The following is a 27113-nucleotide window of genomic DNA, read 5'->3' as shown; positions in this document are numbered from 1 at the left end:
TGCTGTGATAGCTTCAAAATGATCATCGCTTAAACTAAATTTTTAGTTTTTACGCTTACATTTCAAATTTTATGTTTAGTTGAGTTAAATTCGAGTCGGACTTAAGAATTATACTAAATACAAAATGTTATTATAATAAGTTGATTAGTTGGTGATTATAATTCGAATAAATCATTATTAATTCGAATTCAATTTGAATACATTCATTTTTCAATTTATATTAATATTAGAAGTGTGTACACTGTTTTTAACGGCAACCTTTGATTTAGGAACATCAGCTGGTTTTCGTATAGGATAAAACCTCACACAATTAACTAGGCCACGAAATTCAGTTGCCTCTAACGAGAAACAACTAGAACGTTACACTTGCCTATGAAGAAGACAAGTGTGCACTGAAAAATAAAATTAGAATTGAAAAATAATGGACCTTTGTGTTTTGACTTTTCTTATTCTACCTGGATCACCATAGATAGATGATGCCCTTTTCTGTTACTCTCTCAGCTTGTCCGACCTGACTTCAGATTCTCTTTACCACTTCCTTCAAAAGATTTTTTAGTATAGAATCTTGACTTTATCCTTGCCTCTGGGGTTGCTGTCAAGAATTTCCATCTGGGCTTTGCCTTTCTTGTTAGATAACTGATGCTTGCTTTTCTTCATTGATAAAGGGTTATTTCCTAATTAGAGGTACCTGCGAAAACCGTATGAATTCTTCTATCTTGGCTGAGCTTCTTTATCCTTGCTTTTGAAAAATGATCTATGTGAAATTCTTTATCCTTCTATCTTGCACGTCTTTTGTTTAGATACTTTCTGGTTGTGTGTTGCTCAAATTTCCAAGTTCGTTGATTTCTTGGATTTTATGAAGTTTTACTGAACTTATAAGAATTTTAGCTTTTTTCAGGTTGCCCTGCAGTTTTTGTTTGTTGAGGAAATAAGATAGGATGGATGATAGAGAGGTAGAGCTATCACACCCTGTCTTGGTTCCTAATTCTGATTCATCTAGCAGTGTTCAAGCATCAATCTCTGTGGATTCATTTCTTGATGAGTTGTTAAGAAATGCCCAAACATGTACTCACACACATACTTGCAACCCTCCTGGCCCTGATGCTGCACATACTCACACATGTTACCATACTCATACCCAAGTCATTCCATCTGAAAGAGTAGAAAATCCTAGTGAGAAAGTAGATGGTCCTTGTGATAGTAGAAAGTCAACATCAAAGACTAGGAGGTCTTCTGGAAATAGAGAAGCTGTTAGGAAATATAGGGAGAAGAAAAAGGCACAAACAGCTTACTTGGAAGAGGAAGCTAAGAAACTGAGACTGGTAAACCAGCAGTTGATTAGGAAAGTGCAAAGGCAAGCTATTCTTGAAGCAGAAATCTTGAGGCTTAGAAGCCTTTTGCTCGATGTTAGAGGGAAGATTGATACCGAATTGGGGGCTTATCCCTTACAAAAGCAGTGTACTTCAAGCACTAAAGTTAAAGAAGGGGATTCTGGGATGCAATTTTCTGGTCTGGCAATGGAGCTTCAGTGTGAGAATGATTTAACTTGCTTCCATCCTCACGGGGATTCATCCATAGAGGATGGTGGTTTTGGTGGATGTGATAAAATGGGAGCTTCATCTTGGGAAGGAAACTGCCAGTCTGCAACTGTTGCTTGTAAAGCTAATGGACCTGCAGAAAGAAATGGTATGGACTCCGTGGAAACAAGGCTTTCATCTGCATCTCAAGCAGAGTAATCAAGAGCCAAGGCAAGATCTCAATTATGACCTTCCCGATTGTCAAGTCTTATAGAACTTCTGCTTCAGTTAAATTTATGGCAGAACTATGCTTGGTTGGCTGGGGTAATACACATCTGAAGTACTGAATATTCTGAGAATATAGTCATAAATCAGGTTAACACTCTGTTCTATAGAGAAGTATGAACCTGTAGATATTTTTGTACTCGAAAGGGAAAAAAAAATGTCGTCTATAGTATATGGTATCCTCCACGTATGAGAGCACTGATTGATGTACATAAATATCTATTTCAGTAGTGCGGTTTTCAACATTTTGGTGGTTGTATAATAGCACCCCTGAGTAGCTCTCTATGTGGTGGGATTTCTGGTAGATACCAGAATACTTAATGGATGTTATCTTTTCTCTACGTTGGTGTAATTGTGATTTGATTGTATTATGCAAAGATTCTTTGATTAGGCATTTAGACACCGATTGAAATAGAAGCTCTTTTTCTTAACACTAGCAGCTTCCTGTCTGAAGTTTCCCTTTAGCACAGATTGGTGCTGGTTCTGAAACTAGGACATTTGTATCTATAGAAGGGTTTTTGTGTAGCACAGATTGGTGCAGGTTTTGAGACTAGGAAATTTGTATCTATACAAGGCCGTACAGATGACAAGCTTGATGGATAGGGTTAAGCATCCCAAATCTTTCCACTTTGCTGAATGTCAGTATCATTTAAGGACAGAGTATTGATTGATCATTTCCTATCCTTGCAAGGATGGTTAATTACTCCAACATTTCTTTTCTGATAAGTAAGTTTTCCATGAAGATTTTGAAGTTCAACAAACGCCTGAATTCTTGAACATTTAATCCTTCCTCATAATAGATGTTGATTAAACGCAAGATATTAACCAACTTGTCCCATTCGTTGAGGTAAACAATTTTCATTGAGGTGACAAAATGGATAATCTGTTGAGGTAAACAATTTTCATTAACTAAAAAGATGTGTAGATTATACAAGAAACAAATCGAATATGGTACTTGACAAATGTTGAAGAGAAGTCGTCAAAAGTAGTTGATTTAAACTGCTGACTGGACTAGGTGAAGCAAATACTTATTTAACATGACAATCAAGCCACATTTTCACTGAACAGTAAATATTTGTGTCTTAACTTTCCTTCTGTATTTTCACAATCTGCTATTCGTTTAGTTCTTTAACACTGATTTCCATTTCCTAGTGGATGTGATAATTCGAAGTTTGAATGCAGACATAATCATGTTAATACTTCCCAAATTCACGTCAGTAATATGATTGAAACGAAACTATTCCAGGAGTGTCCAAAAACTAAGTTTTGAATCAAATAAGAAATGCAAAGGAATTACAAAATGTAGCCCTATTGTTAATTGCAAAGAGAAAGGAAAAGTTTTTCTATGATCCAATGTAAAAAGTGACTCCGGAGGAATGCACCAAAAAGGAAGAAGAAATTAATCTCAAAAGTTGAAAAACTCCTGAATTTGCAAATGCAAGGCAAGAACTAAGATGTGGCTTGCACTTTTTCAATAACATCGTTGGAGTAGACAATTAGATGTTCTGCAAGGTTGGCCATGAACAGAGAAAAATCCCGAAAGAGAAACAAGAACTAAAGAAAAAGTTGAGGAGATTTTCAGCAGAAAGGTGGGATGGTATGCACAGGAAATGATTCTCCTGTGATTTGAGGCATTGGAGCATTCGAAGAAAATGAATCTGATAGAGGCCCCTGAGGTCAAGCTCAATCAAGTTCTAAGCAATATTCTATTTAGTTCACTATTGAAAGCTATGCAGTTTACATCAGAAACCCTGAGGCCAATCTTTCCCCTCCCATTCTGCCCTTGTATAGTAATTTGAGCAATGAATACCACATTTTTCATGCATAAGGGAAGCCGGGAAGTTGCCAACCACTCTTTTTGCAGCCACTAGAGCTGAAAGCAGTCAGCTATTTCCATATCTTCAAAATGGAACAGCTATTTCCATATCTTCAAAATGGTTAAGTGTTGAAGACGCTTGTAGGTCATTGTTCTTCAGCTCTTATGCTGCTCCAAGTGAGAGATTGTAAGGGTGCAACGTGCAAGACAGCAGCCAGTATCATGGAAGCGACTCTTCTTCATCGGTGCCACTAATCTTGGATTCTCAGCGAGAGGGGAAACTCTGGATATCCACCATCAAAAGGGTATGGTTGCAGTCTAGAGGCAACATCGAGCTAAAATGCTCTCAGCCACAGGATGCTCCCACATTTTTGAACATTAATGCGCGAGGAAGGATTGCATCTTTCCAAGCAGCAAATTGAACTCCTTGCAATACGTACTTCTGAAAAGAGGCGCTAAATAATCATAGCCCCAATTCTGCAAAGAATTATCAAACACAGCAATGATTTACCTTTCAAATTTTTTTCCATTTCCTATGGGGTAAGTGGAAAGAGGAGGAGCAGGAAAGGCAACTGCAGGTGATTCCGCACTTTCTGTTCATGGAATGACCTCTTTTAAGTACCAGTTGTTTCAAGAATAGTGCTTGAATTACAGGAATGCATTCCAATTTATCAAAGGTCTACAAGAATATATGAAAATATTTACAATGAACACAAAGTGCAACATACCTAGAATATCTCGGTGCATAGGGTAAATATGAAAATATTAGTAGCAGTGGAGCAGAGTATTACAGATGGATTGTGCAGCAAATACAGAACTAAACAATTTATACCAGAGATAGAATGCTGTCAATGGTACTCCATATGGAAAAGCATACAAGGGGAAGAGATAGCAGAAACCACTTCAAATTAGTTGTCTTTTCCTTTTCAGAAAATTTGATTCTTCAGTATGTATGCTTCCTTTCTGTTTATTATTAAAACAAGTGACCTGAAGTTCTATGTTTTGGAACTCTCAATCAATTATTAGTATAAGAATTGTTGATGGTTAGTTTCAAAAAAGTTACTCATATGATGTTTATACCCTCTTTGTGTAGAAGGATCTTGGAAAGTTGAAAATTTACACAGCAATCACACGAATGCAAGGTGTAGATAAGAATGAAATATAGTCATAACTGTCATCAACACAAATATCCATCACTGATTTTGGGCTCATTTTGTTTTTGCACCCCTTTCTACTCTCTCTCCGTATTAATTTTATGAACTCTTCATCTATTTACGATTAGACACAAATAAATATCTAGCAATGGTGCCTTTTACATGCCTAATGCTACCAAGTCAAAAGGGGTAAAATACCATTGCAACCAACAAAAAGCACACAAGTCTGGACTATATTCAGAAAGGGCCATGTCAAGTCTATAGCAAGAAACATTACCTTAATGCGAGGGATAATGAAAAACTGAGGAAGCCAAAAATATTTGAAGGAAACCAACATCTTACTAGAAGTGGAAGATGCAAAAGGAAGCACTGCAATAGTTTAAAATAGGAGTACAAGGTAATGGAAATATTAACTTGGAAAAATGTCCGGATAGATATTCTGCATAGCATATTCATTCACAAAAAGAGTGAAGGATATACAGGAATTGATAACCTTAGTGGTATGCAACATTTTAATCTAAGAACAATCTTTATGACAGAGATAAAACCATAAAGAAAAGGATTATTTTTGGCACCCCCAATACATCTTGTATAAACAAAGTACTCAAAAAAGGAAATATGCCTTCCAAGACGAATAAGCAAAGGATGACATTACTGAAACCCATGACAATTTGTGTTTGAGACAAAGGAGGTATCAGGCTGTGCCATATCCCTTCAATTTATCATTTCCTCCATTCATTTCCACAATTTCTTCCCGTTTCAACTTTTTGGTCTTGTTTAACATGTCTTATGATATATAAAATTAAATGAATATTTTGAAGAAAGCTCGGTGAAAAGAGCTACAAAGAAGCAGATAACTGAACATAACTAATGCGACTTGAAGATTTTACTGAACTTCATATGATATGGAATACATAGGAAATTCAAATGACATAAAACATGCTGCTAAGTAGTAAGGTATCAATGACTGAAAACATATGACGGTGATAATATGGCTCTTACCAGGTATCCTCTCAGCTTAAGCTCAAAAGAAGCCAGCCAACTCTGGATATGAAACAACTGTTGACATCTATAGGACCCAAGATCAACTAACCAAGTTCTCCAAGAGTCAAGATATTGAAGCATCACTTTTCATCCAGTAATAAGACAACCTGATTAGATATTTTCACTTGAATAACTAAGCTTGATCTAGTTGATGCATCACAGGGTTTAAGAGGTTTACATGCCAGAAAGAAGTCCTTTTTCAATTCTGAAGACCAAGTTGATGCATCATAGGGTTTAAGATGTTTACATGCCAGAAAGAAGTCCTTTTTCAATTCTAAAGGACTTCAACTAAAATTCGAGGCCTTCATCTAAAATTCACTTCAAAGATTCCAATATTGCTAGGATGGCCTTCAATAAAAGTAGGAAAAAGTTTGTGATCACCAAAAGTTCATCACCAAAGTTCTTTTTCTGATTACCAAGGGCTAAAATAAGTTTAATGTTTAGGATTCCCTAGAAACTATCATCAGAATGATTGATGATTAGTGTCAAAAGACGACACAAGGAGTAGATAAGGATGAAATCAAGAAACATAAATATGCATTCCTACTATTTCGAACCTTTCTTTCTTTTTCTCTTTTACCCCATCTTGCAATCTGAAAATCAATTTACTCAACTCTTTCATCTATTTAGAATTAAAAAAAAAAAAAAATCTCTAGCTAGCACTGGTGCCTTTTGATATTCCTACTGCTGTCAATTCTAAACTGGTGATTAGCATCCCCATTCAACATAAAGCACCCAAGTCTAGACTATATTTAGAAGGGCCGTGACAATTCTAGATCTGAAAGCCAAGACTTACGAAAGGAATAATGAGAACATGATGTTAAGCCCCGAAAAACATACTTGCATGATAGATTTCCGCTTGTGATGTTTAGGTTGATGGTTTCCAGAGTGGTCTATTTGCTACATGGAAAACCGAGAAAGCTAAAAGATATGTGGAGGTTACCAGCATCTTAGCAACAAAAATTTTTCACTTAATCAGTAAACCTCAAATTATAAATAAAAGATGCAAAAGAAATTGCCACAATAGTTAAAAATGCGTAATAGGATGGAAGCATTTAAATTCAAGAAATCTTAGGAAAGATGTCTTGTAGTAGCATGAAAATACAGAAGAGATTAAGGAAATTCAAGAATTAACAAAAAAAAAGAAAAGAAAAGTGAAGGTACAATGATCTCATCAGGAACAAATACTCATATAGACTAGTAGCATGAAAATACAGAAGAGATTAAGGAAATTCAAGAATTAACAAAAAAAAAAAAAAAAAAGTGAAGGTACAATGATCTCATCAGGAACAAATACTCATATACACTGGGTGTGTAACAGTTCCTGATAGGTGCAATTTTATCATTTATTTTATTATTAATTTTCCCTATTACCTGACCTGATGTGAATTAATTGCTGGATTCTACTCACTTTTAGTATTTGACATTTATTTCAGGGAGTAGAACGAAAATACCATAATAAGTGCCAATTTGACAGTTATCAGGAAAGAGTTCAAGTAGCAGGCATCCAGGGTATTTTTGGAATATCAAGACACAAGTCCTTTTTGGGTAATTTGCGGAAGATAGAATAAAAGGAGGAAAGGAACGAAGGGCACACAGCTTCTTCTTCCTCTCCGGAAGGGAGCCGCCGCACAAGGCCAGACAGTAGCAATAGGCCATTAGGATAGGAACTATAGATTGCAGAGAACAAGCACTACCTTTTCCTAACTTCACTTTGACTTTTCTTCCTAGCTTTTCATTGCTTTTCTCCACGCAAAAGCAATTTTTAGCTTTAGCTTGGACTTTTCCTTCTTAGCTTTGATAGTGGAGTTCTCCTGCGCATGTCAGGAGCCTTACGAGGGATTGAATCATTGTTTGTAGTTGCTGGTTTCTCCTTATTCAATTGTTGGCTTTGAGCTTTGACTTTTTTTTGACAATGGTCGCGACTCTTGTTTCAATTTCCCGCGGATTTTGTTCATCGAACCTGAGCTAATTTTCTCACTCTAGTCAAGGGACAACAGAGGCTCTGATTCACCCAAAAATTGTGAGATCGTTTTAATTTAATCTTTTCCTTTTACTTATTGGTATCCGCATATTTCTTGATTGCTATACTTATGGTTATTTAATTAATTGATTGTCTTGGATCCAGATAATTAGTTGATTGGGTAATCTGTTGTCAATTAGGGCATTAAATCCGTAATTGTTTAATTGCTCTAAAATAGTGACAACTGGCATGATTAGGTTTGTGTCAGGGGAATACGCGGGCTAATAAAAAATAACACTGGTAGTGCGTTATTTGGTTAGAATAGAGCTCCTCTAATACGTAAAGCAATTGGGGAATTAAATCTTATGGGCGTACCTAGGATTATTTCTCAATTAGAGCAGTGATTAACGGGCGTACCTTGATCACCGACACAGTAAGGAGGGGTTGACTGCCATCGCTTGTTTGGTAGTTATAACTTATTTATTGATAAATAATTGGAATTGGCTTTGCATCGATGATCAATTAGGTAAACCATTGCTGAAGTTATTTTTTGGCTAGATCCTTAATTATCACTTATTTGATTTTAGTAATTGGTTATTTAATTATTAGTAGTTTCTTAGATTTTATTTGGATTCCTTTGAGTGTCACCTTCTACGCAAAAACACCCCCCTTTGTCACTGTGAATTTGAAAAGAAACAATTACTCCCAATCCCTGTGGATTCGACCCTGCTCACCGCTATCTACAGAAATTACTTTTAGTTGAGCAGGTTTTAATTATTGCACAGGCTCGACACCTGTCAGTTCCCCTAATTAGAGTTGACTAATACTTGCAATATATTTGCCTTACATCGTACTTAGTAGTGTTCAAACATTTTTAAAAGTTCCCATGACTGTAGCATAGAGAAAGCATAGATCTTGATGTCAAGGAAGCATATTGATATGCCAACAAACTACAATATGCAGAAAAAATAAAGAAAACAAAATTTAAACTAAAAGTGCACAACTGATCACAGAAAAAGTTGTTGTTGACATCCTTGAAATATGAGCTACCTTGTGCCAATCTTCTTCTTTTCTCTACTCCAAACGTATTGTCAGGAATTAGTAGTTCTTGATTTCTAGCATAAAAAGGGAGGTCACCAGCCCCAATTCTTCAATGGCTGAAGATGAGAGCAATGATGGTCCTTAGAATACTAAGAAAGGTGTATCACCTGGACTGGGAGAGAGCAATCCATAAATTTTGACAAGATTAGAGCACTTTATAACTGCTCCTTATAAGAAGCAAATTGTGTTTTATAGTTTAAAGCAGAATTAAAAGGATTATAAGACAAGCACATTAACAAGTCAAGCAAAATAAGCTTATAGCTTCAAACAAAAAATTATTGAATGCATCAAAGAAAGCATAGAATGCACTTGGCAAGTTTAAGAACAGTCTGACTATTGGAAATACCTTATAGAACATTGAAGGTTTTCTTTAACGAGGAAAGCATTTGTCTGCTTGAGTTGGCGGCCTTACTTGATTGGAATCTACAGCACAGAAATGAACCAAAAGCATGGACTCTTATTATTTTTTTTTTTTTTAAAAAAAAGTTGAAAAGAAATACAAATGGTGAAATCTGTAGCTAGAAAGTAATATATAATGAGATTGTTGTATCAGTAAAGACCACTACCTCAACTGTCCTTTCAGCACATCCTAGTTATTCACAACAGGCAATTCGCACTAAAATCATAACAAAAGATGCATTAACTAGTTGTGATTTTGCCTTTCGAGGCCTTGTATTATGAGAGAGCCAAAAACATGAAGAAAAGAAAAAATTGAAAAACAAAGAAGTACCTTTAATTATATGAATAGATGATGATGAGGATCTTGTAACTCTGGGAGCCCTCAGGAGTAACCGGCGTCATCATCAAGGAACTAGGTCACCATCGACTACCAGGCAGGGGATGTGGGCAACCTTGGGCCAGTCTTGTCCTTTCTCCCATTCTAACCTTGGCTTCAGCAGTGGGCAGCGCCAGATATATAGTTCGGTGAGGGAGGCGGACAGTCCCTCTTCCGGTAGGGACTGGAGTCGAGGGCAACTATTGATGTACAGGCCTTGAAGAGAGGTGAGGTGTCGAAGAGCCGAATAGTTTATCACTTTCAGATTCTGAAGGGAGGACAAGGAGAGATGTTGAAGCGTGCAAGGCAACCGCCAGTCCTCCTCTGGAAACGACTCTACTTCATCACAGGGACTCTTAATGCTCAAACTCGTGAGAAAGGGAAGTTTCTCCAAACCCCACTCTGTCCTGCGACTCATGAGCTTCTTGCAATTTTCGATTTTAAGGAATTGTAGCGTGGAGGGCAAACCCCCTTCTGGGAAGCACTCAATTTCTGGACAATTTCTTAGACCCAGATATCGAAGAGATGGAAGGAAGGATTCCATCCGTTGCGGTAGCTTTGTGAACTTCTCGCAATCTCGGATAATAAGCTCCGTTAGACTGGGGGCTGGAAAAGACAATATTAGAGCATCGCAGCACGAGATGCTTAAGCATTGAAGTGACGTCATCACACTGCTAATACTAGTAGTAGTAGTTGTTGTTGTCATGCCACTATGTTTCCCAATCCCAAGTGCAGGTGCAGTAGGAACTGAGAGCATCTCAACACTCTTAGAATTTGTTGCTTAGACGAATCATAGGAGCCGTTCTCAATGGCAAGAATGTTCTTATATTCTTAGTTTGACTCAAGAGATTAAATTTGTGAAATGTGTCATACCAACTACGATGGTATGAAAAATGTCTTGCACTAGATATTGTAGCTTTGCCTTCCTGATGATCTTCCAACCTGAGGCAGTATTTCCCAAAAACAAAGCAAGCCAAATCGTTCACAAGGTCATGCATGGAGAAAGTATGGTCAGTTGACTGATGAAATAATGACCTCATTCTCAGTTCATGAAAGCACTTTTCACCCTCATTCTTAATTCTTTTATTTTCTCCAGGATACCCTAAATGATCATTAGCTTGCCATAACTGAATAATTTCCTCTTTTCTAATCTGGTAATCTTTGGGGAACACAGCACAATAAGCAAAGCACCTTTTAAGATGGGAAGGAAGATGAATGTAACTTAATCTCAATGCTGGCAGGGGACCATCTGGAATATCCATTTGAGTCCACTCTTCACTTACTAAAATCTCTTTCCATTCTTCAGGGGTAGTTTTGGAAAGCAAAATTCCTGCAACTGTTTTCACAGCCAAAGGCAACCCTCCACATTTCGTCACAATTTTGTTTCCTATTTCTTCAAGTTCTGCATTTTCATTGCCATCTCTATTTTCAAACGCATGCTTCTTAAATAAAGACCGGCAATCTTCCTCTAGCATGGAATTCAAATGATGAATTGACCTTTCTTTGGCCATCATCCTTGCAACTTGCTGATTCCGTGTTGTAACAATGATCTTACTTCCACGTGATCCACCTTTGAAAGGGCTCCTTAAATTATCCCACTGATTGTAGTTACTATTCCAAACATCATCCAGAACAAGAAGAAACTTTTTCTCAGTTAGGCCACCTCGTAGCTTCACTTGAAGGGAGAGCAAGTTATACTCTCACCAAAAGAAATGCGGAATTCCCTTAGGATTTCTTTTGTTATCTTGGTAGCATCATATTCTTCTGATACGCAGACCCATGCCCTGGTAGGAAAACTCAGTTCCACCTTCGAATCTTCGTAAACCATTCGAGCCAAGGTGGTCTTACCGAGCCCAGCCAGTCCAACTATTGGAATCACAGTGATATTGTCTCTGTCTGCATCCTCGAAGCGCAACATTTGAATTATCTTCTCTTTATCAGCATCTCTCCCAATAAAGGTAGTCTCATCAACCAAAGATGTTTCAAATTTGTGATGTGACTTTATTCTGGAATGAAGAACTTGCAAACCCAAGGGAATAATTTGTTTGTTATATCCCTCCAGCCTCGCCACTATTGTTTCTATCTCGGGCTTGATCCTACTAAGAAACTCATCACCCGAATATGTACAAGTGCTGGTTGAGCTTTGGTACTCAGTTTCTACCTTAATTCGCAGAGCTTCAGTGCTGATTCTGTCCACTAAATCCTCTGCCTGATAAAATGTATCATGAAGCTCTTCAAGCCATTCCTTGACATATTGGTTCCGTATTTCCTTGTTCTCTGCATCATCGAGCACGGCTCCAACAGTGCGTAACTCACTCTTGAGCTTCTTGAGGAGATCATCATTCGCCTTCTGATTACGAAACAAATTCACGAATTCCGGCGTAGCCATCTTATCAAATAGCACTTGAAGGAAAGCGGAGAGGAATGAGCCTCCCACTAAGGCAGCAGCCATATATCCAGGCAGAGGTAAAAGTGAAAGCGACTTGCACAAGGAAACCAACGAGAGAGAGAGACCTGCAATAATTTTGTTTGGGAAAAGCCAAGCTCAAAGACAGAAAGAAAGAAAGAACATGAACAGTAAAGCAGTTCATTTGGTGCTGCTTCATTTGATCTTTTTGTTTAATCAATATGCATTAGTAAAACAGGAATTGGCAGCCAAAGATTTGATATTTTAACTAATTTGGGTTTTAACTTTTAACCTGCCGAAAGTTGTCCAACACGCGTATTTTGACTTTTGACTTTTTGGACAAATTACCTTTTATCCCCTAAGATTTGATATTTTATCACATAACCCCCATATGATTTAAATACCTATATCTAACCCCCTCATGAATTGGGTTAAAGTGTTACCATTAGTTTTTTCGTTAAAACTAACAAATGATTAATAGTAAAAAGTTTAAGTCAAACTAATAAATTGATAATTTACCCTTTTCTTATATCTTTTTTTTTCCTCCAAACATAAAAAAGGAGAAATTGAAATAAAAATAAATAAATAAGAACTAGAAAATACAATTAAAGATATTGTTTAAAAATCTATAATGATATTTGCAGTAAAAAAAGATTTGATATTTTTTGTTCCTTATATATTTGTTTTATATTTCCCTTCATTCTTTTTTTGTTTCTTATTTATGTTTTTGTTCCCTTCCATCTCTTTGTATTTGGAGAAAATTAAGATTTTGTAAATCAAAGTATAGGTTTTCAAAATCATCTCTTTTCTTTCCAAAAAAAAAAAGAGATAGAAAAGGAAAAAAGAAAAAAAGCAGTAAAATGCTGAATTTGTCAATTTATTTGTTTGACTTTAACTTTTTACTATTCACTGTTAGTTTTAATAAAAAAAAAAACTAATGGTGACATTTTAACCCAAACGATGAGAATGTGATATATATGTTTTTAAACCATAGAGGAGTATATAGTAAAACACTAAATCATGAGAAGTACAAGTAATTTACCCTTTTTTGGTAATTAATACACAGGCATAGGATAGCATTTTGAGTCCCTATTCAAACGGAATCGAACTTTCAGAAGGGGGAAAAAAGAGAAGGAAAATGGAAAAAAAGGGAATAAAGAATATTTAAACGTTTAAAAAAAATGAGAGCAGTCAGCACATAACATTTGAAACAACAAGATATAAATTGGTAAAAAAACCACACTATTAAATAATATTTTTTCCCTCACTCTCATCATTATTATTCGTAATATTAGTTTAACCTTTTGCAATCGTGTATAAATCCAATATCAATTCCATTAAAATCATCATATCCACAGCGAAAAAAGAAGTTTATGATGGGAATCAGAATTCAATTCATTCCAAGAATTAAGAGTTTGAAAACCAAAATTCGAAGTTGATACGAATTTGAGTTACACCAATTTCACCTCCAATTTATCTAATTTACAATATTGAAACGTTAAAGATGATTAGAACTTAGGGGGGGCATGAAGGATAATCGGGAATTGGCTGATTGTTAGCTTAGTAGTGTATTAATTGAATATTAGTTCGTGATTTAATTGAGGTTTCCTCTTGTAACACTTAATGGATGATCATAATAAAATTCCATCTTTTGCTGAAAAAAAAGGAAAAAAAAAAGATGATCGTAATGACCGTATGTGACAAATTTTAACAGAATTCAATAGAATTTGCAAAATTTGATAAAGAAAAGAAAATGAAGAAAAATGAAGCTTACGGTCAAACGGTATCGGGCTGGGTACTTATAGTCAGTCCAGCACTCGATGAAGCTTCTCTCCCTCTCGACTCCTTTTGTGGTGATACTGAAGAATGATGCTAGGAAGGTTTGGGGTAGAACTTGTGATCAAATAAGTTCGTTGTTGTTCCGCAAATATACAGAAAATTTATGAGCAAAGAAATTAGAACGTGGTCTGAAAGAAAATAATGGAAACTGAGCAAATACATGGGCCAGGGAGCAAAATGTGTGGCTAACCTCTGTTTTGAAACTCGGACCGGACCGGCCGGTCGAACCGGAACCGGCCAGGTAGCCGGTCCGAGTCATATTAAAAAACCGGAAATTTAAAATCCGGTCAAAGCCGGTCAAAAATCGGGTTTGACCGGGAAAAAACCGATTTTTCCAGTTCAACAGTAAATTTTTTTAAAAAAATTCAAACTTTTTAATATTATGTTTTGACCCCCTAAATTGTTAAAACTTATTGATATACCTCAAATATTTGATACTTTATAAATATTGTCCTAAAATTTGATGTTATTTTTCAATTAAATTCATAATTTTAATTCTAAACTTGTTAATATTTATTAAATAATATAAATTGCTACTTGATTGTTCTAATTTCTTTGTATTTTCTTGTTAAATATATTTGAAACATCAAATATATATGAATATACCTTTATTAATATCAATATATTATTAGATATTATATATATAATATTTTAATTTTTAAATAATTTTTATTTATTACGTCATCCGGTTCGACCCCTATCGACCCCCGGTCAAACCCATTGACCCCTGACCCCTGACCTTGGCTGAGTCACTATCCGGTCCGGTTCTGAAAACATAGTGGCTAACAACTGTCCGGTACCCTTTTAATGGTGGGAAGATACGGTCATTGAATGGAGAGAAAAATTTGTCCTGTGATGTGATTAACCTACAATACTACGAAAGTAGAAATTGATTCATATATGAGAATAGGGGTGTTAATTTTCGACACAATTTGAATACATAATATGAATCTAACATGGGCTTGAATCAGAATCGAATCGAACTCGATAAATCCGAAAAAAAATAGGTCGGATTCAAATCATCCACAGGTTGACCGATAACCCGTTTATAAATTAAAAATAATTTAATAAATATAAAAAAAAATTTATCTAACTAAACTAAGTTATTCTTTTTTCCCCCAAGGTATGGTTTATTTAACTTGTGTGAAGTTAGAATTATTAAATTTGGAAAAATGATATATTACATTATTTTCTATTTTTATAGTATCTTAATTTATTTTTAGATCTGATTTAGGATAAAACACTTTTATGGTGTTTTAACTTATTTCAAATCCGGTTTGGAATTGTTTTATCAAAATTTTTATTATTTAATTATGTAATTAGTCTTATGCGAAATTTATTCTGTTAGAAACTACAATAGTAAATTAATAAGTTGAAATTATGTTTCAGGTTATTCGAGTGGACCTGCTAATTCGTCCATCCGAAATTTTCAGGTTCAGGTCAAGTATTCTGACCCATTTTGAATTGACTGATCGTATTTGGGTCAGTAGATTTTCTATTGTACTCGGATGTCAACTCGACCTGTCAATCTATTTTTGACCTGATTGCTGCCCCTAGTAACTCTTATTAAATGCTCACATCTATATTATATTATTATGATAAGTTTCCCTTACTCAAGGAATGCAAGTGAAGAGAAATCATGCTTAATCGGAAGCGACTTTTTCTTTAATCTTTTAAACATAGATTTATCTATTTACGCTGATACTGTATAAAATTATATTTTAAATTTAAGTTGGAATTAGTTAGCAAGCAAACAAGTAGTATATTTTCTCTTCTAATTCTTTCTTTAGATTCTATTTGCAAGAATTTCTTGTTTTAAACAGACATGGTGGACAAAATTTTCAACCAACAAAAGCAAAACAAAAACAAAAAGGAAGAAGAAGAAGAAAAGTAATGGCGGTTGGTGAGGAAATTAAACGACATTGATTCCTTTTATTTTTTTTATTTTCTTGGCTGACTACAATAATATTCGGGATAATTTCAAAAACCTTCCCTAAGATTTTTAACAATTTCACTAAGCTCCTCTAAAATTTTAAAAATTATACATACCTCTCAAATCATTTAAAAAGATAATTTTACTCTTAAATATTTTAATGAAATTCCCTTATTTGGTATGCTTACACTTAGAATGAGTTTTAAAATTATATTTTCATTCTTTTTCCTTCTTATTCCTTTTTTTTTGCTAATGAAACTATAAAACTACCACTATTGGCTCTAGTTTCTATTATAATCAAATATCGAACTAGTGATTTTTTTGACAAGTTAATTTTATATATTATTCAATGTTTTTGCTGATCTTTGTTTTCTATTTTTGGTATTAAAATTAACAATAAATCAAAAATAGCCCCAAAGCACTACTAAATTATGATAATCCCATTACTCCAAAAATTCATAACTTCTAAATTAATTATTTCAATATTTCCTTTTCTATCTTATAAATCTAAATCTATAACAAAATACCATCAAAAGTATCATATCATAGTAATAAAATTATTGTTATAGTTGTTTATAGTAGATATGGATATAAAAAATTTGGCACACTTTCCTTATGATTATACTAAATAATCTTATAATTATATAAAAAAAATAAATTAAAACTCATTACACAAGGGTATTTTTGGGTATTCATTTAAAAAATTAACCAAGTTAATATTATTTTAAGATTTTGTTACTAAAACTATCAAATTAAGGGAAGTCAGTGTAATTTTTCAAACCATAGGGAAGCTCAATGAAATTGTTATAAATCTCAGGGGAGGTTTCTGAAATTATCCAACAATATTTCTATAATCTAATTTATCCTATTCTATAGAGAGAAGAAAAAAAACTGTATAAAGAATTAGTAAACATACAAACTCGATTAAATTAAAGAAGTATTTTGACAACTTCTTTAAATTTTTTTTTTTCAAAGGATGGAATTTGAATCTATGGTACTTAAGCCTTTTTTTGTTGGTGGCCACCAAGCTAAATCCCTTTGGTGGTGATCAAGAAAAGGACAAGACTGACTGACAAGTGACAAGAAATTGTCCTGTGAGGTGATTACTCAAGAGTGACTGCAAGACCTATGGTACTATTTCTAGAAAAGGAAAATAATTGTTTGGATAGAGTATTATTTCAAATAATTATATAAAATAATTACGGTAGTATTTTTTTGTGATATGATGTATGCGAGATAAAAAGATAGTTAGGAATATAAAAAGATGGGTTGAAAAATGTGTTTATAATACAAGCAAAATATTATTTTAGAAAAATTTGATATACAAACATAATGTTTATTTTCTTTATGCAAAATTTTGGCCCAAAGTAAAATAAAGGTTGTACAACACATTATTCTGGTTTCATGGCCTGCATATGCATTCTGAAAAACTCCTTGGACCCTTTTATTATGTATTTATCAAATTATACATGTACCCTGATCAGGAAGTCTTGGCCAGTTAGGTCAGGATAAGAATTCAATCTGTAATTTGGGGTCAACATGAAAGTACTAAATTTTTTGTAGGGCCAAATTTTACTCTTTTTTTTTCTTTTTCTTTTAAAGATCTTTTTTTAACCCTCTCTTTCATGCCAATATCCTTCCCAGCTCAAAATTGTCATCTGGATTCGTGAACAAGAATCTAATAGTGGAAAGAATTCTAAAAGTCATCCCTAACCTCATGAAAATCTTTTAGAATTTCAGGGGCAAATAACATAAATTTTTAGACTTGGGGACGATCTGCTCCCCTTGTTTATGTCATTTGAAGTTAAAAAACAGAGACTATTTTAGGTTGATTATGTATTAAAAAAAAGTTGATTATGGACTGTGGCATCACATTTTTTTGAAGTTTATAATTTGACCAGTGATTTTGAAATGGAAGATCTTTATAGTTTTAGAACTCAAATCAATCTCCATATAAACTCAAAATTATCCTCTTTCTACAAATCTTATGGGCATGGGATCAAGAGTTTAAAAATCAAACTCATTTTCATCAATTTTAACTCCAGTTGATCCAAGATTTACACTAATAAATGCATTAACATCACCATAGCATGATTTTTTTGGTCTTGTTTTTGGACAGATGGAAGGGGGGAGGAGGAAGTTTTCCTAGTATGAAGGCCCTATTTGTTCTACAAATTTCGCAAGGAAAAGGAAATGGAAGAAAAGAAAAGTAAATTCCTCTGGAAATGTTAAATTCCTTATCATGTTTGGTTATGAGCGAAAGGTAGTAAGTAAAATGATCTCTACAAAAGTTGGTTTTTTTTCATTTTTTGGTCCTGTTTGATTTGTGGATTTTGAAAAGGAAATCCTTTGCTTTTCTTTTTTCTTTTAAATGAAAATTAACTAATAAGAAGTTGAATTTTGAAAAGGAGGTAGTAAGGAAAATGATCTCTGCAAAAGTTTTTTTTCCCCTGTTTGGTATGTAGATTTTGAAAAGGAAATCCTTTGTTTTTCTTTTTCTTTTTTAGTTATGAAAATTAACCAATAAGAAGACAAATTTTGAAAACGAAATGGAAACGAAAATCTCTTTTTTTCTTTTAAAAGATTAAAAAATTAACAGACAATCAATTGAAATAGGGCAAATGACACTTTGCCCCTTGTGATTTAGTGTTTTTCTACATAACCCCCCTATGGTTTCACAAGTTATATATAACCTCCTCATGGTATGGATTAAAATGTCAAAATGATAGAAATGATAATTGGTAATGGAGCTAGTTAAAATATTAAAAATACCCTTATGTAAAGTTAAAAATTATCATTAACGAAGAGGAGTTATGTGTATATTTTGAAAACCATAAAGGGGGTTATATGGTAAAGTATTAATCATAAGAGGGATACATGGTAAAATATAAAATCATACAGGATTAGTGCGTCATATATTGATAAGGGTAATTTTAACATTCTTAACGGTTCCATTACGAGTGATAATTTTTGTCATTTTGACACTTTAATCCAAACCATGAAAAGGTTATGTATAGTTTTAAAACTATAAGGGGGCTATGTAAAAAATACTAAATCACAGGGGGGTAAAGTGTAATTTGTCTATTAAAATATGATAGGGTGTTAATTGTTAGTAATTTTGTTGTTAATTTCCCCTTTTATTCTTGTCAAATATCGTTTTAATTATTAATATTTACTTATATTTGGTATTGAGACTTAATTTCAGGAACAAAGCAGAAAATTACCAAAAAGGAGGGACTTTTATGGGAAAATGGAGACTTCTAAGGACCTTGGACTCTTGAATTGGTGGGGACCATAAGCTAGTGAAAGGCATTTAGTCATTTTGGCCTTTCAAAGAAAGCAACGTAGAGAGACTTGGACCAAGAAGTAATTTGGAGGTTTTTGTCCACATGTGTGGGGATCACAGGAAATAGCTTTTAGGCTTCTTTCTTTTGGCTTTTTAAGGGAAGACGTACATAAGCAAAAGGAGATCCTTTTTAGACGGCTTGAGTTTCAGCTTTTAGTTGAGTTTTTAGTTTTCTTTCTTTTCTCTCTGACTGGCCTCTGACGCACGCCAGGTGTTTGACAATATTCCCCAACGGGGAAACATCTTTTATTCCTTGCTTTCTAGTAAAAAGGCAATGTCGTTGCAATCATTTAACTCGTGTGGTGATTTAATTATGCGGCGTGGCTAAGTCTTCCATCTAGTCAAGGGTCAACTCGACGGCGCAGTCCCGAAAATATGTGAGATCTAATTAGTTTTCACGCGCTCCTTAATTTATTAATATTTGCACGTTGCCTGCTTGTATTTTCATGGGATTATTTTATTACTTGGATCTCAAGGGCCCGATATTCAATGTGATTTATTAATCTCGTACCAATTTAGTCAATTAAATCTGTAATTGTTTGATTGATTAATATTAGTGGCAACTGGTGTGTTTACACATTAGGGGAACGTGCAATCTAATTTAAATAACCCTCGTAGCGTGTTATTGATTAGGGCTAGGTTTTTCTGGCTATTAATGCAATTGAAAATTAATTCCTACGGTCGTACCTAGGAATACTTTTCTGGTTAGGGGTGATTAATGGTCGTACCTTGGTCATCTATAAATTAAGGAAAAATTGGTCATTAGAGCTCCTCGATGGCTATAACTAGTCTATTAATAAATTAAGTGAACCTCTCTTGCATCAATGATCGGATAAATGGACTGTGCCTGAGTAGTTGCATCCTTGGCTAGATTTATATATTCTTGATTTAATTCCTTTATATTCGTGCTAGTTAATTATTTGTTTTAGTGAATTATTTAATTATTTTAGTTCATTCTGGTAAATCCCCCTTACCAATTGGAATTTAAAAGAAACAAATATCCCCAGTCCCTGGGACGACCCTGCTTCCACTGTCTACAGAAGTTATATTTTGCTTGAGCAGGTATTTATTATTGCATAGGTTCGGCACCTGTCAATTTTTGGCGCCGTTGCCGGGGACTGGCGTTATTATTTGTTTCTTTTTAAATTCATTTTTGTTCTAATTTTCTGGTATTTTTCTAGTGTATGCCTCGGTTTTCTCGTACAGGTGATTTGATTTTTGACCCTGAAGTAGAGAAGACCGCTCGTAGAACGAGAAAGGAAACCAGACAGCTCAGAGAGGAGCACTCCAGTGCTACATCTCAGAGACCTGAGTCAGGAGTTGAACCAACAGATTCATTTGGTGACACTTCGAGTGACTCGGAGCAAGAAGAAATCCCCATGACTAATGCACGAACACTAAGGGAGTTGGCTGCTCCTAATTTAAATCAGCAGCCTTTATGCATTACTTTCCCGAGTTTGAGTAAAAACACTTCATTCGAGTTAAAATCTGGTATGATTTCTCTTTTACTCTCTTTTCATGGTTTACCAGGTGAGGAGCCGTATAAGCATCTGCAGGAATTTGATGTCGTGTGCAATAGTATGAAGCCCCCGGGCATTACAGAAGAGCAGATAAAAATGAGGGCATTTCCCTTTTCCTTGAAGGACTCTGCAAAGGACTGGTTATACTACCTACCACCAGGTAGCATCACCACGTGGGACCAATTGAAGAAAAAATTTTTAGATAAATATTTTCCTGCATCCAGGGCTGCGAGTCTAAGGAAAGAAATTTGCGGGATCAAGCAGCACCCAGGGGAGTCACTCTATGAGTATTGGGAACGGTTCAAGAAGTTGTGCAGAATGTGCCCCCAACACCAAATAAGTGAGCAGTTGCTCATACAGTATTTTTATGAGGGGCTCCTTTTCAGAGACATGAGCATAATTGATGCTGCAAGTGGAGGGGCACTGGTGAACAAAACCCCTCAGGAAGCACGGGAGTTAACAGAGGGGATGGCAGAGAATTCACAACAATTCAGTTCGAGAGAGAACGTCCCAATACGTAAGGTGAATGAGATAGAGACATCCTCTATGCAGCAGCAGCTAACTGAGTTGACCTCGTTTGTTAGGCAACTGGCTGTAGGGAATGCATCTCAGGCCAGGGTGTGCGGGATTTGCACTGGTATGGGTCACTCTGCAGACATGTGCCCAATGCTTCAGGAAGAAACTGCAGAACAGGTGAACATGGCTGGCCACGCGCCCGCGCCAAGAAAGCAGTACGACCCTTACTCAAGTACCTACAACCCCGGGTGGAGAGATCATCCCAACCTCAGTTATGGAGGAAATAGGCAGCCCAACTTTGCACCGAACAGGCAGTCTAATTTCGTGCCAAATAAGCAACCAGGGTACCAGCAGCAATACCAACCTCGACCACCTCCGCCCCAGAGCTCTGACTCATCTTTGGAGGAGATGATGAAACAAATGATGGCAACCATGACGCAAAATCAGCAAAGGACGGAGGCAACCATTATGCAAAATCAGCAAAGGACGGACTCTGAAATACAGGACATAAAGAATCAGATAAGTCAAATGGCCACAACAATTAACCGTTTGGATTCCCAGAACCAAGGTAAATTACCGTCTCAGCCTGAATTAAATCCGAAGAACGTGAGCGCAATGACCCTAAGGAGCGAGAAGGAAATTCAGGGGCCTGAACTTGTGATCCCTAAGGATAAGGATGAGGAAAAGATTGAAAATGAGCTTGAGAGGGAGGACAGCAATGGTGCAGATCCAAAGGTACTTTCAGACTCAATAATTACAGTTAAAACTAACCCACCTCCTTTCCCTAGCAGGTTGGAAAAATCGAAGAAGCAGGATAAGGAGAAGGAGATTTTGGAGGTGTTTCGCAAGGTAGAGATAAATATTCCCCTCTTAGACGCCATCAAACAAGTACCAAAATATGCCAAGTTCCTAAGGGACTTGTGTGTCAACCGAAGGCGATTGAGGGGAGATGAAAGAATCATTGTTGGGGAGAATGTGTCAGCGGTCCTGCAGAGGAAGCTTCCACCCAAGTGCGGGGACCCAAGTATGTTTACTATCCCCTGTAAGATAGGTAATACTATGATTAGAAGGGCCATGTTGGATTTGGGAGCATCAATTAATGTCATGCCTAAATCTATCTATGTTTCTCTGAAATTAGGTCCATTAAAAGAAACTGGAATAATCATTCAATTAGCTGACCGAACTAATGCATATACTGATGGGTTAGTTGAAGATGTGTTGGTGAAAGTTAATGATTTGGTGTTTCCAGCTGATTTTTATGTATTTGATATGGATGATGATCACTCCCCCGATCCCTCACCTTTGTTGTTAGGTATATCCTTTATGAGTACAGCACAAACAAAAATTGATGTTAATAAGGGTACCTTATCCATGGAGTTTGATGAGAAAATTGTGTATTTTAATATCTTCGATACCATGAAATATCCCTCAAACTCCAACTTTAGCTCAGTTTTCTCTGTGAATACTATTGACCATGTAGTGCAGGAAGTGTTTGAAACTGTTGGCAGGGATGAGTTGGAGGTGGCTTTAACCAAGCACCTCGAGTTGGAGACAACTCCTGAGGTGGAGTGGAGCGAGAATCTAAAATGCACAGTAGGTGCATTACACTCATTGCCGACCACCACAAAAAGGTATGAAGTTTTGCCTATTTTTATTCCTGAATCTCACCAGAGGGTATTGCCATCTGTGGTACAGGCACCTGTTTCGGAATTGAAGCCCCTACCAGAGCACCTGAAGTATGCGTATCTGGGTGACAATGAGACACTCCCGGTGATTATTTCGTCAGCATTGTCAAAAACCCAAGAGGAGAAACTGATCCGGGTCCTTAGAGAGCATAAAGAGGTGATAGGTTGGACAATCGCAGACATTAAGGGGATCAGCCCGGCCGTCTGTATGCACCGGATTAGACTGGAAGAGGATGCTAAACCTGTTCGGCAGGCTCAGAGGAGGCTCAACCCCCTCATGATGGAAGTTGTAAAGAAAGAGATTTTAAAATTGCTAGATGTGGGGATCATTTTTACAATATCAGACAGCCCGTGGGTGAGCCCGGTCCAGGTAGTCCCAAAGAAGGTAGGAGTGATGGTAGAAGCTAACTAAACGGGTGAACTCGTGCCAGTGCGCAAGCCCACTGGATGGAGGCAATGTATAGACTACCGTAGGCTAAACGCCGTCACCAAAAAGGACCATTTCCCTCTCCCTTTCATTGACCAAATGGTTGAACATTTGTCTTGTAAGGCTTACTATTATTTTTTGGAGGGATTTTCAGGATACTTTCAGATAGCAATTGCCCCAGAGGATCAAGAGAAGACAACCTTCACGTGCCCGTTCGGGACCTTTGCCTATAGACGAATGCCATTTGGGTTGTGCAATGCGCCTGCAACGTTCCAGAGGTGTATGGTAAGTATTTTTTCAGAATATGTGGAGAAAATTATTGAAGTTTTTATGGATGATTTCAGTGTGTATGGTGATCGTTTTGATACATGTCTAGATAACCTGAAATTGATCCTGATAAGGTGTATAGAGACTAATCTTGTGCTTAATTGGGAAAAATGTCATTTTATGGTTGACCACGGGATAGTCTTATGTCATGTTGTATCGTCTAAGGGCATCGAGATTGACAAGGCTAAAATAGACATTATATCGGCATTACCTTACCCCGCAAATGTGCGGGAGGTGCGTTCTTTTCTTGGACATGCAGGTTTTTACCAAAGGTTCATCAAGGATTTTTCAAAAATTGGAGCCCCGTTGTTCCAACTTCTACAAAAGGATGTAGCTTTCGAGTTTGATGACAAGTGTGAGAGAGCCTTCGACAAGTTGAAGGAATTGTTGACCTCACCTCCAATCATGCAACCCCCTGACTGAAATTTACCATTTGAGATCATGTGCGATGCCAGTGACCATGCTGTAGGGGCTGTATTGGGGCAGCGAGTAGGAAAGGCAACTCACGTCATCTATTATGCATCCCGCGCCCTGAATGGAGCCCAGTTGAATTACTCCACCACTGAGAAGGAGATTCTTGCAGTTTTTTTTGCTTTAGAAAAATTCAGGTCATATTTGTTAGGTGCTAAAGTGATTGTATTTTCTGATCATGCAGCATTGAGATACCTGATGACCAAGAAAGATGCGAAACCGAGGCTCATACGGTGGATATTGCTCCTACAAGAATTTGACCTGGAGATAAGGGATAAAAAAGGGTCAGAGAATTTAGTAGCCGACCATTTGAGTCGTATCCCCGTTGGAGAGGATAGTGAACCATTGAAGGATGCATTTCCTGAAGAGCATTTATTTTCTTTAAATTCTCAATTGCCTTGGTATGCTGATCTGGTCAATTATTTGGTAACCGGTAATTTTCCTGCAGGTTGGCCAAAATCGAAGAGGGATAAATTGAAGAGCGACGCCAAGTATTTTATCTGGGATGATCCGTACCTGTGAAAGAGGTGTACGGATCAGGTGATGAGGAGATGTGTAAGTGAAATGGAATTTCAATCGATTTTAGCTTTTTGTCATACTTTTGCCTGTGGAGGTCATTTTGGACCCAGGAGAACTGCTCATAAGGTTTTAGAAAGTGGATTTTATTGGCCTTCATTGTTTAATGATGCCTATGTGTTTTGTAGGACATGTGATAAATGTCAGAGGATAGGCAATTTATCCCGAAGGGATCAACTGCCACAGGTGCCCATACTTTTCATTGAAATTTTTGATACTTGGGGTATAGATTTCATGGGTCCCTTCCCAAATTCTTGTGGATTTTTATACATTTTACTAGCAGTGGATTATGTCTCGAAGTGGGTGGAAGCAAAAGCCACCCGCACTAATGATTCTAAGGTGGTTGCAGATTTCATAAAGTCTAACATTTTTGTGCGATTTGGAATGCCACGGGCAGTTGTGAGTGATAGGGGGACGCATTTTTGTAACAAAACAATTGCTGCTTTGTTCAGGAGATATGGTGTACTTCATAAAGTTTCCACTTCCTACCATCCACAGACCAATGGCCAGGCTGAAGTCTCGAATAAGGAAATAAAGTCTATTTTGGAAAAGATGGTCCGCCCTGATAGGAAGGACTGGAGTTCAAGGTTGGAAGATGCTTTGTGGGCATACAGGACCGCTTACAAGACACCTATAGGGATGTCTCCCTATAGGTTGGTATTTGGTAAGCCTTGCCATCTTCCAGTGGAATTTGAGCATAGAGCATTTTGGGCGGTAAAACAATGCAATATGGATATTGAGGAGGGCGGAATCCAAAGAAAGTTACAGTTACAAGAGTTGGAGGAAATTCGCAATGAAGCCTATGAGAATGCGGTAATCTATAAGGAGAGGAATAAGATTTTTCATGACCAACAGATCTCAAGGAAGACATTCGAGTGTGGGCAAAAAATTCTACTGTACCACTCCAAATTGAAATTATTTCCAGGTAAATTGCGCTCTCGTTGGATTGGCCCTTTTGTTGTGACTAATGTCTTTCATTATGGTGCAGTCGAGATCCAAAGTTTGAAAACTGAGAAGAAATTTGTAGTGAATGGTCACCGTCTCAAGCCATATTATGAAGGTATTCCAATTGAGCGGGTGGAGATGATGCACTTAGAGGACTCGATTTACTTAGTTTAAGCAAAGTTTTGGACAACGTTTAGCCAAAAATGTTAAAGAAAGGCGCTTTTGGGAGGCACCCCAATTGTTAATTTTGTTGTTTTAGTGCTTAATTATTTAATTAGGTCGTTTCTCACGTGGGTACTAGTCACTCTTGATGTTTTCTAATTTTGATCAGGATAGGTAATCTTGGCGTGCCCACGCGAGGAGGGCACGCGTTAAGCATCTAAGTCCAAGTCCCATGGGCAGAGGATGTTTGTAAAACATGGCGTGCCCGCGCCGTGTTGGTAAATTCTCAACATCTCGCGACGCCGGCAGAAAGTAGAATCTTGGCGTGCCCACGCGAGGAGGGCACGCGTTAAAGTGCGAAAGGTGACTCTCGAAGACAGTGGATGCTCTCTAATCTTGGCGTGCCCACGCGGTGTTTGACGACCCAAACCACGAGTTTAAAAAAGAACAAAAATTTTATTACTATTGTTATTATTATTATTCTTTTTGTTATTATTATTCAATTCAAAAAAAAAAAGTAAATAAATATCTTCAAAGAAAATTTCCAATGTGGACAACTTACGTTGGAAGAATTTTTGCAAGAAAAAGAAAAGATTTCCTCCTTTCTCTTTTACTCTTTTTCTTCTTTCTTTCTTTCTTTCTCCCCTTTTCTTCTTCTTCCTCGCGTCCTCTGTTTCTCCCTTTCTTCTTTCTTTCGCACACCGCCGCCGCCCCCAGGTCTCCTCCCTTCCTCACGCTCCACCAACGTCACCAAGCAGCCGCGCGCTCCCTCGCTCATCGTCGCGAGCTCTCGCCCAAGCGCCGCCAGCCGCTGCTGCCTTGGTTTTCTCCACGAAGCGCGGCTGCCCACCCTCGCGCGCCGCCATCAGCGCGCCTTGCCGTCCAGTCCGGAGCTCCACCAGCTCACAGTCGCTCCCACCACTGCGGCAGCTCCAGCTACACCGCCGCCCCCCTTTTTCCCTCACTCTCCAGCTCAGCTCAACCCCCTCCAGCCCGCCGCCAAGCTCTGAGCTCCACTGCCAGTCCACCAGCAGCTTCCTCCGCGCGCGACCAGAACAGCGCCTCCAGCAGCACAGCGCGCGGTCACCAGGGCAGCAGCTCGCACACAGGCGAGCCCAGGCGCGACTTCACAGCCGCGTTTCCTCCTCGCGCGAGTAGACCAGGCGCGCGTGCGACGCCCGCGCGGTGAATTCCTCCACCTCTTTGCTGCCCCTGCTCTCTTCACTAGCACCCACTGCCTACTCCAAACTTCTGGTGAATTCTTTCTTTATTTTTTTCAGTCGCTAAGTAGCTGAGGCCAGAGT

The 27113-nt window shown here is 37.1% G+C and overlaps 2 protein-coding genes and 1 long non-coding RNA gene across 6 annotated transcripts; 1 reads left to right on the top strand and 2 right to left on the bottom strand.

The window, feature by feature from the left end:
* The first annotated feature begins 441 nt into the window (after window positions 1-441).
* On the top strand, window positions 442-2216 carry LOC113758452 (basic leucine zipper 23-like). Of its 2 annotated transcripts, none has more exons than XM_027301309.1 (2): window positions 442-684; window positions 899-2216. In XM_027301309.1, exon 2 carries the CDS (start codon window positions 939-941, stop codon window positions 1734-1736), a length of 798 nt encoding a protein of 265 aa, XP_027157110.1. In that variant the 5' UTR covers window positions 442-684; window positions 899-938; the 3' UTR covers window positions 1737-2216. The 2 variants fall into 2 exon arrangements, with proteins under 2 accessions (XP_027157110.1, XP_027157111.1); XM_027301310.1 differs by having other exon boundaries at window positions 889-2216.
* A 963-nt stretch (window positions 2217-3179) lies between these two features.
* LOC113758448 lies at window positions 3180-9923 on the bottom strand. 3 transcript variants are annotated; one of them, XR_003466734.1, is made up of 6 exons: window positions 9611-9923; window positions 9447-9496; window positions 9227-9303; window positions 8830-8992; window positions 4130-5923; window positions 3180-4060 (listed from the first exon to the last, which is right to left on the bottom strand). It is a non-coding gene; the product is annotated as an uncharacterized LOC113758448 (long non-coding RNA). The 3 variants fall into 3 exon arrangements; XR_003466733.1 differs by having other exon boundaries at window positions 3180-5923; XR_003466735.1 differs by lacking the exon at window positions 9447-9496 and having other exon boundaries at window positions 3180-5923.
* A 499-nt stretch (window positions 9924-10422) lies between these two features.
* On the bottom strand, window positions 10423-12107 carry LOC113758449 (putative disease resistance RPP13-like protein 1). The gene is made up of 2 exons (XM_027301306.1): window positions 11433-12107; window positions 10423-11325 (listed from the first exon to the last, which is right to left on the bottom strand). The coding sequence occupies exons 1-2, from the start codon at window positions 12105-12107 to the stop codon at window positions 10423-10425; spliced, it is 1578 nt and encodes a 525-aa protein (XP_027157107.1).
* Window positions 12108-27113: the final 15006 nt, after the last annotated feature.

The sequence above is a fragment of the Coffea eugenioides genome, unplaced genomic scaffold (genome assembly GCF_003713205.1).
Source record: "Coffea eugenioides isolate CCC68of unplaced genomic scaffold, Ceug_1.0 ScVebR1_524;HRSCAF=1217, whole genome shotgun sequence".
NCBI classification, from domain to species: Eukaryota; Viridiplantae; Streptophyta; class Magnoliopsida; order Gentianales; family Rubiaceae; genus Coffea; species Coffea eugenioides.
Note: the sequence above shows the minus strand (reverse complement) of the source record. Positions and strands in the feature narration are given on the sequence as shown.